This window comes from Garra rufa, chromosome 21, assembly GCF_049309525.1.
Source record: "Garra rufa chromosome 21, GarRuf1.0, whole genome shotgun sequence".
NCBI classification, from domain to species: Eukaryota; Metazoa; Chordata; class Actinopteri; order Cypriniformes; family Cyprinidae; genus Garra; species Garra rufa.
In genome coordinates, this window is record NC_133381.1 from 15,362,048 (window position 1) to 15,380,041 (window position 17,994).

The 17,994-nt window shown below is 33.4% G+C and overlaps 1 protein-coding gene across 2 annotated transcripts in view; it reads left to right on the forward strand.

The window, feature by feature from the left end:
• rgs7a (regulator of G protein signaling 7a) overlaps window positions 1–17,994 on the forward strand; it is a 78,533-nt gene that overhangs the window by 47,087 nt on the left and 13,452 nt on the right. For both annotated transcript variants that reach the window (XM_073826938.1, XM_073826939.1), the window contains exons 4-11: window positions 3,618–3,714; window positions 7,250–7,300; window positions 11,706–11,812; window positions 12,155–12,206; window positions 12,788–12,852; window positions 14,209–14,285; window positions 15,473–15,554; window positions 17,676–17,750. In XM_073826938.1, coding sequence (XP_073683039.1) covers window positions 3,618–3,714; window positions 7,250–7,300; window positions 11,706–11,812; window positions 12,155–12,206; window positions 12,788–12,852; window positions 14,209–14,285; window positions 15,473–15,554; window positions 17,676–17,750 — 606 coding nt within the window. The remainder of the gene's footprint in view (window positions 1–3,617; window positions 3,715–7,249; window positions 7,301–11,705; window positions 11,813–12,154; window positions 12,207–12,787; window positions 12,853–14,208; window positions 14,286–15,472; window positions 15,555–17,675; window positions 17,751–17,994) is intronic.

Here is a 17,994-nt window from a genome sequence, read left to right on the forward strand (position 1 = left end):
TTTTGGATTTCCTTTTTTTGTAGACTCTTTTAATGGTTAAATTAAAAAAATATGAATCAAAAAGCATGTCTAATTAATTGAATTAACGAAACGTATGAAATTTAACAGGAAAATTATTACATGTTTAACAAAATTTCTAACACCCTACAAAATACTTTTTATTTTTTTCTCAAATTCAGTTTTATTTTTACCAAAATTCTGTATTTTTCATTAATTTCTGGATTCCGTTTTAATGGTTTCATTAAATTTAAATAATCGAAAACATCTCTAATTAACTGATTTTATAAAAACAAAAATCTGGTAAAAATTATTTGAAAAATAATGCTTTAATAATGTTTTTATCAGTAGAAGTACTATCATTACATTAAATCATATATTTCTGTCACAGTTTCTTCAAGTTAAACCAAACTTTTATTTTGACAGGTTGTAGTAAAGACCTTTAACTTTCTGTTTGTATCAGATCTGATGATTGTTAATGGTTAAAATGGTTAACCCAGCACGCTTCAGTATGTGTGTAGTAAATGAAACCATGCAAAGACACAAAGAGACACAAAGAACATACAGGATTCATATTTAAATAGCATCTTTGTGGCTTAATATTCATATGCACTAGTCCATATTGTGTTTTGATTTACGTGTACTGACCTACTTTTGATTTATTTATCCAAAATTTAGCTAATTCCATGACATTATACAGTAAATTCCATTTTTATGACTGGATTCTTTGATTCCCTTTGATTTCCATAGATTTGTCAGCTGATATTTGCATGTCTGTTTAATTAAATGAATTAATTCTAATATTGTGTTCAATTAAAACCAAATATGTTATTCACAAAAGCAACAGCACAGTGTGCCTTGATCAGTTTCGATAAACGGTTAATTTTACTTGTAGCTGGTATGCCTGCCACCTCCACACCAAAGTTAATTTTAGTTTAATGAGGAGTTAAAGCCAGCAGTTTAAATTTACCCATGAATCTCTGCGTCGGTTTAAAAGCATTTCAGGCCACAGATGCGGTGGTACAGCTGATGCCAGTGAGGCTTTTGGGACTTCATATCATCACACACCATTGCACCATACAGCTGAGATGTGCTTATCTTTATCTCTCTCCCTCCGTCTTTCTCTCTAAAATGTTTCTATTACAGTCGTGAGTGTGAGTGGAATGCTCAGATCCCTCATTACCTTAAATTAGCACTTCAGTGTTTGCCCACCAGCCCGGTCTGCATTGTCGACAAAGTGTATGTGCGATTCTCCCTCCCTCGGTGAGTGCGTGTGTGCGCTGTAGGTGCTTAGTAACTGCCATCAAAAGCATTTCATCTCTAGATATTAAAAAAGAAAGCTATTTCTGGAGCCGTAATAACGGTTTTCAAGGGAATTTAACAAGGTTTTCTGATTCTCTCCAAAGGCATTACAGCCTAAAGAAACACTCTGCATCAGTGCAGCGCCCACTGATGTAATTTTGCCTGTTTACTGGGCCTCCCCTTGAGGAAACTGCAACAACTTGCTCTCGCTCTCTCTCTCGCAATCTATCTAAACACTCGCAGGTACAAGCTCATATACTTTCACAACACGTTCTGCATATATGTACACACACACGCAGCTCCATATGTCAGGTATCTCCAGGGTGCATATTGTTGACCTGATTTGGCTGTGGTCTTACGCTGGAATGATGTCACTGGCAGCTGTGAAGTGCTCGGTCACATGTCCAGAGTGTGAGTTCCCTGGCGACGCTGCTCGCCTTGTTAACTCAGACACTCGGAGCGTCTCTGAGAACAGTCCAAATGTCAGCGGATCAATGAGCGGGTGACGTGATCGGTCCCACTCTGCTCTAGCTTTCTCTTCATCTAATAAATAGGGTTGTTATATCCAATGACTTCATTTACTGAAGGCTGACTTGATCCTTCAGACAAGCATCTGGTGGCCTCTCATTTTAGGACTCTGTGGCCTCATGCGTCACTTTGATTTGCTGTATTATTCCGGGTGTCTGAGTCCTGATTGGATGTTTGAGATATATTATTATTTTATGTTTGTTTGTTTGTTGCCTTTAACTTTAATTTCCTTCCTTCATTCATTCATTCATTGTGATTGAGCCCTAATTGGCTCCCCAGATTTTATTTGAACTGAGTGCTTGAATATAGCAAACAAAATACTATATTATTCTGCCCTACAAAGGCTAAGTGCAGTAACTACGCCAACACTGAAACTGAGAAAAATACCTTTAAAGTTTTTACACCAGCCAGTCAAACATGTTGTGAGTAGATTAGTGGTTATGCATTATGTAATGCCTTCTTAGGAAGAAATTTTTTATAGATACTGCACTCTGCCTTTGGATGACCTGAAAAACTAAAACACTAATGCAAAAGCAAAGTGCAGTATCTACAAACTAAATGTGTTCATTTAACTTTCCTGTTGTGTTTCTCATTACATGTTGATTGTTTTTAATAACTTTAATAGTTTTATTGATGTTTGAATGCTGTGAATGTTACAATTGCTAATATTGTAAGACTCAATATTAAGAGTCATCTGCTCCTTTCACAACAGAGTGTTTTGCTCATTTTAATTAAACAGTAATTCATTACAGACCTAGGTTGCTTTTAAACAATAGCTGAAAAAAATCACACAATTTAAACAAAAGAAGAACAACAAACAAGTACCCCAGTGTGTGAAACAAAGCTAGAACGCAGTAACACTTACTGCGGTTTGCCTTGTTATTAGTTTGGATTTTGTAGTTACTGAAATTTTTACACTCTCTTTTCTCTGAAACGCGACAAAATTGATCCAGGAGACTTTGCCACAAGACAAAACAGTTGTCACAAAGCCCATTTTAAGCCTTAAGTCAATTTTGACCAAATGTGTAGTTACTGCGCTTTGCCTTTGGACGTCAGTATATTATATTATATTATATTATATTATATTATATTATATTATATTACAGTATTGTTTATTTTATTGATTAATTCATTCATTTTATTTCATTTTATATTCATAAATTCGTTCATGAATTGTTTAATCTAGCAAACTTATATTATATTATATTATATTATATTATATTATATTATATTATATTAAATATATATTATATTATACTTTATTATATTACATTACAGTGAGGTCCAAAAGAATGAGATATATTTTATTTTATTTATGCATAAACTTATCTAGCGAAAATATATTATATTATATTATATTATATTATATTATATTATATTATATTATATTATATTATATTATATTATATAAGTGTTAAATCTAGCAAACTTATATTATATTACAGTGAGGTCCAAAAGTATGAGACCATATTTTATATTTTTTATATTTTTTTTGTTTGTTTTTTACATTTTAGTTTATTTTATTTATTCATGCATAAATTAATTCATGAAGTGTTAAATCTAGCAAACTTATTATATTATATTATATTATATTATATTATATTATATTATATTATATTATATTATATTATATTATATTATATTATACAAGAAGTTTGCTTTTTAAAAATTTAAATTTAAATTTTGTATTTAATTTTTTTTTAAATGTAAATATTAAAAATCAGGAGAATAACATGCACATATGTTTTCATTAATTCAGGCTTATGTATCTTTCACTCTCTTTGGTTTAGATGGAGGATGTGATTGCCAGGATGCAGGATGAAAAAAATGGCATACCTATCCGTACGGTGAAGAGTTTCCTATCCAAGATTCCCAGTGTCTTCTCTGGTAATTCCCCTACATCTGTTTTATATACAATGCCGGTCCAAGTTGGCGCTGAGAAAGCAGGATTCAGCAGGAGCCAGTGCCCCACAGCAAGCCTGAAGTCTGGCACAATGAAAACTCAGCCAGAACTCTGTAGTGCAGCGCCAGTACCAGAGCCCTTCGTGTACTGATCTCTGTTGATAGCCTGATCTCTATCAAAGGTCTCTGGCCTGCATTGCTCTGGTGGAAAAGCACAATGAATTCTGGGTATAAAGAACAGGGTTTCAATCGGTTGTTCAGGAGATTGGACTCATTATAGTTATTCAGATTTCATTCTGTCAGCTAATGGAATATTCTGGCTTAATTTCAAGCTAATGTTTATAGGCCACATCAGTGGCAAGCTGTCATTTGCCACAAACCATAATTTTACAGTTCATTTTCACAATGAAGAGATGAGCTGTTTGTTTGTGTTGTTCTATTAGTGATCCATAACCAAGAATATTCATTGAACATCTTGGAGAAGAAAACAACAGAAACAATTGGATCCATAAATAGAATAATTAGAATGTTTATTGGATAATGATTGCACTGTTTACATATCAGAAGAGTGCAAATGTTATACTCCTGTATAAACCATAATCCATTTTAGAAGGGCAGGATTAGGAATGAAAAAGCAAGAGGGAAATTCTCAGAAGGATATTCGTTCGTTCCTCTGACTGCGGTCCCCCTGAGGATTCATTAAAAGGCCAGCTTCAAGCTCTAACACCCCAGTCTCTGCCTCTCTATGCTTTAAAAAGTCTCTCACGCTCTTGGCTTCTGCTGTCTCTGGGGACACGCCTCTCACTGCTGATTGGCTGAGGCAAAAGGGGCTCTGTGCATATTTTGGGAAGGCTGGATTTGATTGGTCAGTAAGAGGTATCTCGGAAATATATTTCTCAGAAGAAACTGTTCACACTTTGTTAATTTAGCAGTGACCAGGTTAAAAACTAAATGGAAAATTAAAAATTTAATTATGAATTATTATTCATCTGCAAAATGGTTATTAATGCTTAAAGGAATAGTTCACCGGAAAAAAAAATGCTGAAAATTTACTCGCCCTCACCTGTTTCTTCATCAGAACAGATTTGGAGGAATTTAGCATTACATCACTTGCTCACCTACCCTTGCAGTGAATGGGTGCCGTGTGAATGAGAGTCCAAACAGCTGTTAAAAACATCACAATAATCCACAAGTAATCCACACAACTCAAGTCTATGAATTAACATCTTGTGAAGCAAAAATCGACATGTTTGTAATAAACAAATCCATCAATAAGATGTTTTTAACTTTTAAATGGTTGCTTCAGGCTAAAATACATTTAACCTTAATATTGCTTTTTCCAGTGAAAAGTCTTATTGTCTGAATCAGGAGAGAAATATGCACAGATCAAGCATATTTCAAACATGCAGATTTTCACTTTACAAGATGTTAATTAATGTATTGTATTGTATTGTATTGTATAGTTTTTATCAGCTGTTTGGGCTCTCATCCTGATGACACCCATTCACTACAGAGAATGAAGATACAAACTCATTTACACAGCTGTCCAAAAGTTTAAAATCAGTAAGATTTTTAATGGTTTTTAAAAAAGCTATTTCTGCTCATCAAGGCTGCATTTAATTGATTATAAATACAGAAAAAAAATGTAATATTGTGAAATAATAATGCAATTTAAAATAATGGTTTTCTATTTTAATATATTTTAAAATAGAAGTCATTACTCCAGTCTTCAATGTCACATGATCCTTCAGAAATCATTCTAATATGCTAATTTATTATCAGTCTTGGAAACAGTGGTGCTGCTTAATATTTTATTTTTTTATTTTTTATTTTTTTAAACCTGTGATACTTTTTAAGGATTCTTTGATGAATGAAACATTAAAAAGAACAGCATATTTAAAATAGAAATCTTTTCTAACAATATACACTACCGTTCAAAGTATAGAGTCAGTATTTTTTTTTTCTTTCTTTCTCTTTCTTTGAAAGAAATTAATACTTTAATTAAATAAGGATGTGTTAAATTGTTAAAAAGTGACAGTAAAGACTAGAAAATATTTCTATTTTGAATAATCATCAAATAATACTAAAGAAGGTCCCTAGTAAAAAAGTAATTTATTTAAAATGCATTTATTTTATACTATCAAATACATATATACAATCACATATACTTAAGTATATCTTTAGTTGGACTTCAGCACTTCCACATAAAGTGCATTAAGTACAAAATTAGTTGTTTTAGTTTGCCAGACTTAAAAAATATCGGTTTAGCACACTAAAAGTACAGTTGCAGGGTATTTTTATTCAGTACATAATATGTTAAGGTATTTGTAGTATACTTTGCATGAAATAAATGTATTTTGAATACATTTTAGCATATTTATTTTTCACTAGGGGTATCAGGTTCCAAAAAAATATTAAGCAGCACAACTGTTTCCAACATTGATAATATATTAGCATATTAAAATGATTTCTGAAGACTGCAGTAACAGCTGATGAAAATTCAACTTTGCATCACAGAAATAAATTATATTTTAAAGTATATTAAAAAGAAAACTGTTATGTTAAATTGCAGTAATATTTTCATACTTTTTTTCTGTATTTTTATATATATTTAATAAATAAAACTTTGATTAGCATAAGAGACTTCTTTAAAAACATTAAAAATCTTACTGATCCCAAACTTTTGAACAGCAGTGTACATCTTGGATGGCCTGAGAGTGAATACATTTTCAGCATTTTTTTTATTTTTGGGTGAGCTATTACTTTGAAAGGTGAAGATTTTTATGTCAATCCTCCTGTGGCTGTTTCTTAATATTTAGCTAGAATTTCAAAGTAATTTTATAAAAAATTACACATCTCCTCAGTTTAAAACATTGCCCTTTTACATCAATTATGAGCCTTTTGTCATAATTTATATAAAAATGTGACCTTACTCTAGACATTCATGTATTGTAGGTAGATTTCCAGGAAGTAGTTCATGGTGTTGACTTCGGGTTGCTTTGAGATTCCAAAAAAGAGGCCAAATAGGGGTTTAGGGGTGCAGAGGTGAAGATTGTGACATTCTGCTAATCCACGAAATACTGCAGCAGAGCTCTGCTAGACTTACAGTAGATCCTCTTTGTAGCATCCAGAACTGCTGTACTTACCTTTAACTGAATTTATACAGTTCTGCTGCTTAGAGAGAGAGACAGAGCCAAGGATTAGTCTGAGAAAATTTAGAAGGAAAAACTAAAGAAAGAACTGTAATTATAGGAAATGGTGGATAAAAAGAATAGATGGAATGAAGCATAAAAGAGAATAAAAGATCAAGTTTAGCAAGAATAGATAATGTCAAACTAAAATAACGAATGGACTATATCTCAGACAATAAAGCTGTTGACACAAAGACTGTAGTTTAAATTCCTGCCTTTCTTCAGTTCATTGGCCGGTGAATGTAGAATATTTCATAGTAACTCTCTATTAAAAAGAGATCCATAACATCCTTGATTTTAAACAATAATCTTAATTTCTCCTTTTCCAGGTTCAGACATTGTCCAGTGGCTGCTGAAGAATCTATGTATCGAGGATCAAGGTAATACAGCCTTTTCTTTAATGGCATCACAGACAGTGCTGCAGCTGTGATGTGCATAGATTAAAAATCTACTTTTATTTTGATTCATTCGTATGCACTCTTTTGATAAAAGTCAAAATCATAGCTTCAGCTGACAGGATAATATATTCAGGATTTGCATATTTATAAGATGGCAAACACTAATGTCAGCATCTCCTGTTACTCCTTTAATTGAAGAAGAGAAGGGGAGGAGGACATTTTTACAGCAACACACAGCAGATAGTCGTTGAAAGAGAAGATTATGTTTCCCAAAGGCTTGTTCTAACTGCTGGATCACTTTCACATCTGCGTCTTCAGCAACAAGAATAGAGAAACTACTTTGAAACTGTAGCTTGCCAAGCAATGCGGTACTACACTGAAAAAAAAAATGGTGTAGAAACAGTTTTCACTTAGAAACTGCTAGCAAATTTCACAAAAAACAAAAACAAATAAATGACAAGTAACACTACAATTTTTGTAAAATGTACTCAATAATATTTTATTTATAACTTAAGTAGTTTAGTGTAATTTATTAGTTTAAAAATATTCAAACTAGTCTTCTACACACACACACACACACACACACACACACACAAATATACATACAGTCAAGAAATTATTCATACCCCTGGCAGTCTAAGGGAAAATCCAAAGTTCTATACCATTCCAAATAGTCCAAGCTGCATCCTAATTACCCTGATTCATTGGGAACAGCTGTTTTAATCAACTCAACAGGTGAGAAACAGAGGGTTGACTGTGTGTGTGTGTGTGTGTGTGTGTGTATATAACGTACAGTCACCTTCAACATTTCTCACATTATCACAGTTTATTCGCTATAGTTTAGAAAATAGTAATAAAACATGAAAAGAACTCAAAAATTAGGAACATGGTTAGGTCAAAGTATCAAATAAAATTTTGAATCCCAAATTTTTGTCAGGTTTACTAGTAGCCCACTGTATGAAGATTTTTTTGGGTATAATATGTCACAGTTTAATTTATTTTGTTATCCTTACTTACATAAATGAACTATAGTGTCCTGCACCCACTAGTAAAAAAATCTATAAAAATTATATCTGTGTCTGAATGATTTTTGGTTTGACTGTATGTATTTTTGCAACTAATGTTTTATTTTCTCAAAACGCCAAATTGTATTTGCATTTGCTGCTTTGCGAGGCTTAAATTTGAACTCTAGATAATTGTGAAGGTGAAGTATGTTTTGGAGAAGAAGCTAAGAAAAAGAGGGTTTTTTTCTTTACACAGCGGTGTTATTCGATTTGTTTCTGAGCATGGTGTATATCCCTTTACTTTAGATTCCCTCTTACAGATTTGACAGGTGTGTGTGAGTAAGTGTGTGATGGGGGCTCTTCTCAGAAAGGAAAAGAGCAACCAGATAAGTGCACTGAACCTCTCAGTATACTCAATAGACTGTGCCTGGAACAATGGAGAGATAAAAAGTAAGAACTTTAAAGAAGTTTCTCTCTGTTCAGTTCTTTGCTACATTGCTGATTAGTGAGATTTACCTCTTGAACATGCCTGGTGGGAAGCTCTCATCAAAACAACAACAGCTGCAAAAGCATACTGCACCCTTGAAAGCAAAAGGATATTAATTTGTTATCAGCGAAGACACATGCTCTAATGTGCACACACTCACAGTAAACACTGTATTGTAAAAGTTTAATAGATAATAATTTATTGATGCTTAAGTCCCTCTAGTACGGGTTCTGCAGAGGAGTGTGTGGTGCTGGTTCAGTACGTTGCAGTAGGATGTTATTTCAATGGTTCCACTTGTAGAGGTCATATAGTCGTGAATATCATTTAAATTTCTAAATGATAAATTATTAGATTAGAATGGGGGGAAAAAACGTCCTACTGTTTTGAATATTTATGCCTAAAACAAGGTTTCTGTGTGTTTTAAGAAGGTCCTAAAGGATTAGTTCACTTCAGAATAAAAAAAATCCTGATAATGTTTTGCCTCCATGTCTTCCCAGATGTCTTTCTGTCGAAAAGAGTTTAAAAATTAATGCTTTTGAGGGAAGCATTACAGGATTTTTCTCCATATAGTGGATTTCAATGGGAGTCAATGGGATGAAGGTCAAAATTGTAGTTTCAATGCAGCTTCAAAGGGCTCAATGTGATCCCAAACGAGGAATAGCGAAACGATCTATAATTTTCTTAAAAAAAAAAAAAAAAAAAAAAAATATATATATATATATATATATATATATATATATATATATATATATATATATGTATACATTTTAACCACCCATTGCGTTATCACATTGGAAAGGTAACATATGGTTAGTTCTTCGACTGTGTACTCTGGTTCAAAAAGGTAAAGTACAGCAAAAAACTCTAATTTTCTCCTCCAACTTCAAAATCACCCAACGTCATTGTTTTACCTTTTTTTGTAAAGGGCGTTTGACTTTCTTTGCATGTTCGCTTTGTAAACTCTAGGTCAGTACTTCCAGCTAAGTCACATTTGACCTTTCCAGTTTGACTATGTAATGCATGAAGTCGAGCTAGTGCAAGACAATTTTTTTGTGGTTAAAAAGTATATAAATGCTACATAAGATCCTTATTTTTCGACTTGGATCATGTAGACTCTTCAAGATAAAGGTGCTTCACAATGCCATAGAAGAACCTTTTTTGTCTAAAATGGTTTCATAAACCTTTAACATCTGAAGAACCTTTCCGTTTCACAAAAAGGTTCTTTGTGGCGAAAGAAGGTTCTTCAAAACTTAGGAAAGAGATAGTTCTTTAAAGAACTTTTGACTGAATGGTTCTCTGTGAAACCAAAAATGGTTCTTCTATGGCATCGCTGTGAAGAACCTTATAAAGCATCTTTATTTTTGAGAGTGTAGAGGCCTTTGAAGCTGCATTGAAACTGCAATTTGGACATTTTAACCCTTTGGCACCCATTGAAGCCCACTATATGGAGAAAAGTCCTGAAATGGTTTCCTCGAAAATCTTAATTTCTTTTCAACTGAAGAAAAAAAGACAAGAACATCTTGGATGACATGCAGAGCAGAAAATCTTAAATGATAAAGTAAATAAATTGCAATAAATGTTGCTTGCATTGCAGAAAAAATAATATCTTCCTCAGTATTTTTGTTTTCCAATACAAATATCTAAACAGATATGTACAAAAATCCAAGATACATGTACTTGAAATGCAAAATGTAAATTTAAGTCTTGAAATGTACCAAATTAATTGAATTTATGCTTAAAATAAGAACAAATAGAAAAATATGGTCAGATATGTGTTCTTGTCTTAATCATAAATTCACTTCATTTTGATCAAATTCACAGACTTCTTATGTCATTTTGCTTTTGAGATAATACATCTTGATTTATTAATCTTTAGACATAGAAAACAAGACATAAATACTAAGGAAGAACATCACTTTTTGCGGTGTGATCGGAAGGTACAGTAAAAAGTATTTAAAAGTTATTCTAGTGGTTGGCACCAAAGATAATCAAGCTTTTAAGCTTTTTTTCATTTATTTATTTATTTTTTAAAAAACTCCTTGTGTGTTTCCTATATTTTCACATTAGAACATATTGATGTATTGTGTTCCCTTCAATTTATTCAATATATGTTATTCCTTATATGTGACCTTGGACCACAAAACCAGCCATAAGGGTCCTTTTTTTTTTTAATTGAGATGTATATTTCATCTAAAAGTTAAATAAATAAGCTTTCCATTTATGTATTTATGGTTTGTTATGCTAAGATAATATTTGGCCGAGATACAACTATTTGAAAATCTAGAATCTGAGGGTGCAAAAAAAAATTACGAAAATCACCTTTGAAGTTGTCCAAATGAAGTGCTTAGCAATGCATATTACTAATAAAAAATTAAGTTTTAATATATTTACTTGGAAATATACAAAATATCTTCATGGAACATGATCTTTACTTAATAATGATTTTTGGCATAAATGAAAAATGTATTGTTGGCCATTGCTACAAATGTACCCGTGCTACTTCAGACTGGTTTTGTGGTCCAGAGTTACATAAGTTATTCCTTATACTGTATGTTTATTCCATTTGGTCCTAAAATGGCATGCAGCTTTAAATTTACCTTCACAAATACCTGCAGAAACACTGTTGAAAATAATTAGTTTAGTATAAAAATTTACCTGTTTTTTGCTCAGTTACAAAAATAAATAAATAAAATATATATATATATATATATCAAGATATAAAATGTCAGAATCTAGTTTGTGTTTCGGACACAAATTCAAACCCTGTTTAAATTTCATACCACTTGTTTTGTACGTTCAATTTTAGAGCAGAAAGAATAATAATAAACATGGCATAAAGAGTTGGGTTATCACTTCATATTTGGACCCCTAATAAAACTATTAATTGTTTCTCTAGTGGAGGCTCTTCATCTGGGCACATTGATGGCGGCTCATGGCTACTTCTTTCCCATCTCCGACCATGTGCTCACTCTTAAAGACGATGGCACATTCTACAGATTTCAGGTCAGTTGTTTTGCTGATTTGAAGAACAAATAGAGAGGAAACATTTGGAAACACTTTAAAATACTGCATCCATGCTAAATATATTGCATGTTATTAAAGTTAATTATATAGTAGTTGCCTAATAACATGTAATACAGGAGCCAGCTCAGATACTGATCGCTTCATCAAATAATTACACATTAAGTTTATGTTGTTCATTAGAATTAATCAGTACTTTCTAATGAAAATATATAATAATCACTGTAATCATTCATATATAAACAAGGCTTTAAAAGTGTATGTGCTTGAAAAAACTGAACTCGTGAGTTATGTAGTTCATATTGTACTTTTTTCATCTGGCAGACTCCGTATTTCTGGCCCTCAAACTGCTGGGAGCCGGAGAACACCGACTATGGTGAGTTTTGTGTGGGATCTGTTATCTGTATCTTACTGAGACAGGGCTATATGAACGTGTATTTAATGAAATCCTCCAGATGGCGGGAGATCAGCTGGATCATGGAGTGTTAAGAGTGTGTGCGCTTTAATAAGACTAGCCTATATAAACACAACCTAATCAAATCCTTCCAGCTGGATTGTGTGTATGCATTTGTTGTCTCTACAAAAATCCTGATCCTTTCATCCTCAACATTATATCTAGGTTTTCGGGGGAGCTGTACTTTTACTATACTTACTGTAGTTTAATCTCATTTGTATGTACAAGGTTGAAGCAAGGGCATTTTTGTGCAATATTTTACAAACAAAAGAAATTGAATACAATTGATTGTGTGCATGAGCGTGCCTCGGGTTTGGCAAATTGTGCTCATTATGAATTCAGCAATCAGAACAAAGCAACGCTCAGGTGCGATTCGGCACAAACTGGTGTGAAATATGTTAAATGTTTCTAAATATTTTAGTACAACTCATTTGAAAGCCCTGAGGGCTGCTGAGGTGTGTGCGGGCTGTGTTTTTCACACACCTTTCGGCGTCTCTTTGCAGCTGTGTACTTGTGCAAAAGAACAATGCAGAACAAAGCACGTCTGGAACTTGCTGATTACGAAGCTGTAAGTAATCTTCTCATTGCCCCCCCCCCCCCCCCTCTCTCTCTCTCTTAATTGTATGTAACAATGCACTTCTCAGGCTTTGTACTTCAAGACGTTATTAGATAGAAGATATTAGGATGATAATAAGGAAATGACAATCTTTAAAAAGAAAGTGGTCTAATCCAAGCTGGGCTTTAAATGTCAGGCTTTGTTTGCATAATCCATGTAAGCTCTCCGGTAGGCATGGGTAGATAGATCTCTTTCCACCAACGTCTTTCTCATATTGAACTGAGAAATGTAAACATGTAATCATTGGGCCTCCTCTTCATTTTTCTATGATTAAGTTAACCCTTGTGCTGTGGAAAATCCTTTACCTACTGTAATTTGGTGTGGACCTTCCTTGTGATCTCTCATTATGCTATATTTTCACCGAATTTTGCATTTAATATGTTTGACAACTTGCTTTCTTTGTATTAGCACAGGTTTCTATTTGTTTTGGTTGATTGGATGGATGATTTTAACTTTGTTCACTCAAAAACTGATCTCAGATCAGTGAAGCCTAGAGCAATCAGTTCCAAAAACAATGGAACATCAAAAAGCACAAAACTGTTCATTTTTTTGGGTGGGGGTGGGTGGGATTGTTATACTGAACTTAAAGGAGTAGTTCACTTCCACAAAAAAAAATCCTGATAATTTATTCACCCCTATGTCATCCAAGATGTTCATGGCTTTCTTCAGTCGAAAAGAAATTAAGGTTTTTGAGGAAAACGTTCCAGGATTTTACTCCATTTAGTGGACTTCAGTGGTGGCCAATGGGTTGAAGATCCAAGCTGCAGTTTCAATGCAGCTTCAAAGGGCTCTACACAATCCCAGCCAAAGAATAAGGGTCTTATCTAGTGAAACCATTGGTCATCTGTCATGACAAATGCTTGTCTTGCACATGCAAATGCAGAGCTAGTGCAAGACGAGCAATTGTAGTTAAAATGTATATATATTTTTTTTCGTTTCGCTAGATAAGTTCCTTATTCATCGTCTGGACTGTGTTGAGCCATTTGAAACCACAATTTGGACCTTCAAGCCATTAAGTCACATTGAAGTTCACTATATGTAGAAAAATCCTAAAATGTTTTCCTTAAAAACCTTAATTTATTTTTGGTTGAAGAAAGAAAGACATGGGGGTGAGTAAATTACCAGGATTTTTTTTATTCTGGAGTGAACTAATCCTTTAAGTAAGTTTAGTCAAACTAGCATTTTTGGAAAAAAGAAAACCCTCTCGGCACCATCTCGTTAATCAGACATTTTCCTTATCTCCAAAAAAAAGATTTTTGTTTTTTTTAACCTTTGGTTATTTAAAATTCTTCTGTTTTTCTCTTCCAGGAGAGTTTAGCACGACTACAGCGGGCATTCGCCAGGAAATGGGAGTTTATTTTTATGCAAGCAGAGGCTCAAGCAAAGTATGTATCTTTCGGTCTTTCATACAGTTGAGTCAAAAGTTTACATACACCTTGCGGAATTTGCAAATGTTAATTATTGTAGTCCTTCAGGTCCCACAAATTCTTTGGTTTTTCTGCATTTTTGTGTATTTGAACCCTTTCCAACAATGACTGTATGATTTTGAGATCTATCTTTTCACACTGAGGACAGCTGAAGGACTCATATGCAACTATTACAGAAGGTTCAAACACTCACTAATGCTCCAGAAGGAAACACTATGCATTAAGAGCTGGGGGGTGAAAACTTTTTAAATTTGAAAGTAAGGGAAAATTTAACTTCCTTGTCATCTGGAGAACATGTAAGTAGCTTCTGAAGGGCAGTACTAAATGAAAAAAAAAAATGATATTTAGGCAAAATAAGAAAAATGTTCAAATCCTCATTCCATTCAAAAGTTTACACCCCTGGCTCTTAATCCATTGTGTTTCCTTCTGGAGAATCAGTGAGCGACTGAACCTTAAGGTAACAGTTGCATTTCAGTCCCTCAGTTGTCCTCAGTGTGAAAAGATGGATCTCAAAATCATGCAGTCATTGTTGGAAAGGGCTGAAAAACCAAAGAATTTGTGGGACCTGAACGACTTTTCTGAAGAACAGCAAGCATTTGAACTGTTCAGGACAAACAAGGGACTCATGAACAACTGTCACTAAACAAAACTATTAACATTTAGCAGACTCTGCAAGGTGTTTGGTAGACTTTTGACTTCAACTGTATATTGCAATCAGTTCAGGGCTTTCCCTTTTCCTTGTTGGCTGTTTTTTGTGGTGCATTTGCAAAGCATGCTACCCAGTCAGAACACAGGAACTTTACATGGCAAGAATTAAAATATTAATGGCCAGGTCTCTTGGAATATCTGTCAGGCTGTTGGTTGTTCTTATTTTGTCAGTGCTAATGGATTTTAAAAGTCTCTTGGACATAAATTGCAGAGTAAAATTGTTTTTGGATTGCACAGAACTTGTCTTATAACTCACTTCTGTTGTTGTTCCAAGTAATTCAAGGCCATTCTGTGAGCACCGTAGTGCCTCTGAGTGCCAAAACATTAAGCAACTTTATGACTTTTCAGCTCACTTGCATGGTTCATTGCATATTTGCCTTTTTGTTGTGGAAGTTAAATGTTTTTAATTGCTTTGGCTTGGTGTTCTGTCTGTACAGAGTCGATAAGAAAAGAGACAAAATTGAGAGGAAAATACTGGACAGTCAAGAGAGAGCTTTCTGGGATGTTCACAGACCAGTGGTGAGTAAATGTATGTGTGTCTAAGTGCTGGACTAAGTCTGTGTAAGAACAATGCAGCTATTCTCTTTTCTTCTTCAGAATTATTCTTTGTTGTTCTCGAGTGTTTGAAGTTGTTCCCTCACAGAGGAATGACATAACAGTGTTGAAGCCTCCCTGAGCTAATGGAATCGCCTCTGCGCTTGAAAAATTGCTGGCTAGTCATAAAACCAAAACACACATTCTGAAAACCATATATCATTCTTTTGCTTATTCTTTTCCAGTATTCTACAAAGTAATAAGTGAAAATGTGCAGTTGTCCCCTAAAGAGCTATTGCTGCTTGATCTATCTTTTTAAAATTACTGCTGTTTGATGTCTCCTACCATGTAGTTACAGTAATTCAATTATGCAATATATTTAATTTTTTTTTGTTATTTTATTACCCAAATGAAGCACATTTTCTATATTTCCTATCAAAGCATTTTGCAGCATATTCATGAAATACAGCTTTAAAAATGTAACACTTTTATGAACACTTTATGAACATTTACCATGGGTTTATAACATTAATACTGTTAGAACTATTGTATTTTGGTCAAAATGGTCAATGGCAGTATGGCAATGTTAAAAATGCTGATATTTTAAGAATATGTTTAAATGTACACTACCAGGCAAAGTTTTTGAACAGTAAAGGTTTTTAATGTTTTTAAAGAAGTTTCTTCTGCTCACCAAGCTTGCATTTATTTGATAAAAAGTACTGCAAAAACAGTACAATTTTGAAATATTTTTACTATTTAAAATGACTGCTTTCTATGTGAATGTATTTTAAAATGTAATTTATTCCTGTGATTTTAAAGCTGAATTGTTTGCATCAATACTCCAGTCTTCAGTGTCACATGATCTTTCAGAAATCATTCTATAATGCTGATTTGCTGCTCAAAAACATTTAATTTAACTTTATCATCACTTTTGTTCAATTTAAAGCTTCCTTGCTAAGTAAAACTATTTCTATAATCATGTAATAGTGTATAATGTTACAAAAGCTTTTTATTTCAAATAAATGCTGATCTTTTGATATTTCTATTCATCAAAGAATCTTGAAAAAAAAGTACTCAACTGTTTTAAATATTGATAATAATATTCTGAAATGTTTTTGAGCAGCAAATCAAAATATTAAATAATTTCTGAAGAATCATGTGACTGGAGTAATGATGCTAAAATTCAGATTTGAAATCACAGGAATAAATTACATTTTAAAATATAATAAAATAGAAAACAGTTATTTTAAATAGTAAAAATATTTCAAAATTGCACTGTTTTTGCTGTACTTTAAATCAAATAAATGCAGGCTTGGTAAGCAGAATAGCCTTCTTTAAAAGACATTAAAAATCTTACTGTTCATAAACTTTTGATTGTTTTAATTTCAAAACCTGTAGTTTATGTAGAGTTTATATTCGTGTTTTTACCCATTGTTTCTCTGGTTTTACTACAAATACCTCGGTAGTAACTTAATTTCAACTTCAATTTTATTCGATTTCTATGTTAAATAAACATTAAATAATATATTTCTGTAGTATTATTACTAATGCACCAGTCCTTGTGGGTTTTGACTATCTATATCTGTGAATAACCTGGTGTTGCTTTATGACTTCTGCATCTGTGAGCTGTTTGTTTTGAAGGAAGCAGCAATTTCTCCCTCAATTACACTGAGCTGATCCTTCTCATTAGCAATTTCATGCTAACTTGGCTTGATCTTTCAAGCTGACGTGGAATAGCGGGATGCTGCAGTTCTTGTCCATATTTAGCCAATGCAGGTACAAATGGGGTTTATTGCTGAAGTGTCTTGAGGCAGTTTTCACTCTCTCTCCAACATACATTACAGACCTAAACCTGAAGCTCATCCTATACTAGAGTCCTGTGTGAGAATAGAGTCAGTTAGAGCAGTTTGACTGACAGCTCCATGCCTTTTTAAAATATCATCTCGGTTTCCCAAAACAGGAGGGAGTATGCTGGTTAGGCACACTGCGTGAGGTGGTTTACAGTCAAAGCAACACAGTTGTCTGGCAACCATAAACTATAGGTCATCTAGAGAATTGACAGTTATATTGATAAAGGCTGTGTCTGTGTGTGTGTGTGTGTTTCAGCCAGGGTGTGTGAACACAACAGAAGTGGACATAAAGAAATCCTCCAGAATGAAGAACCCTCACAAAACAAGAAAGGTGACGCAAAACCCACTAGCATCTAGCATATAATTAAATTACTCAAGGTTTTAATACGCTAAACCATGTGACTAATCAATGCAGCAGTTATTCCACTCATTATACCCTGTTTGCATTCGATAAATCAGTCAAGGACTGAGCCAATCAGAATACCGAATCAGCCTTAAATCAATCCACCAATCAGAGAGCCCCACAAAATCCAGCGCCTTACCAATCAAGAACAGCTCACCTCAACAATCATGCA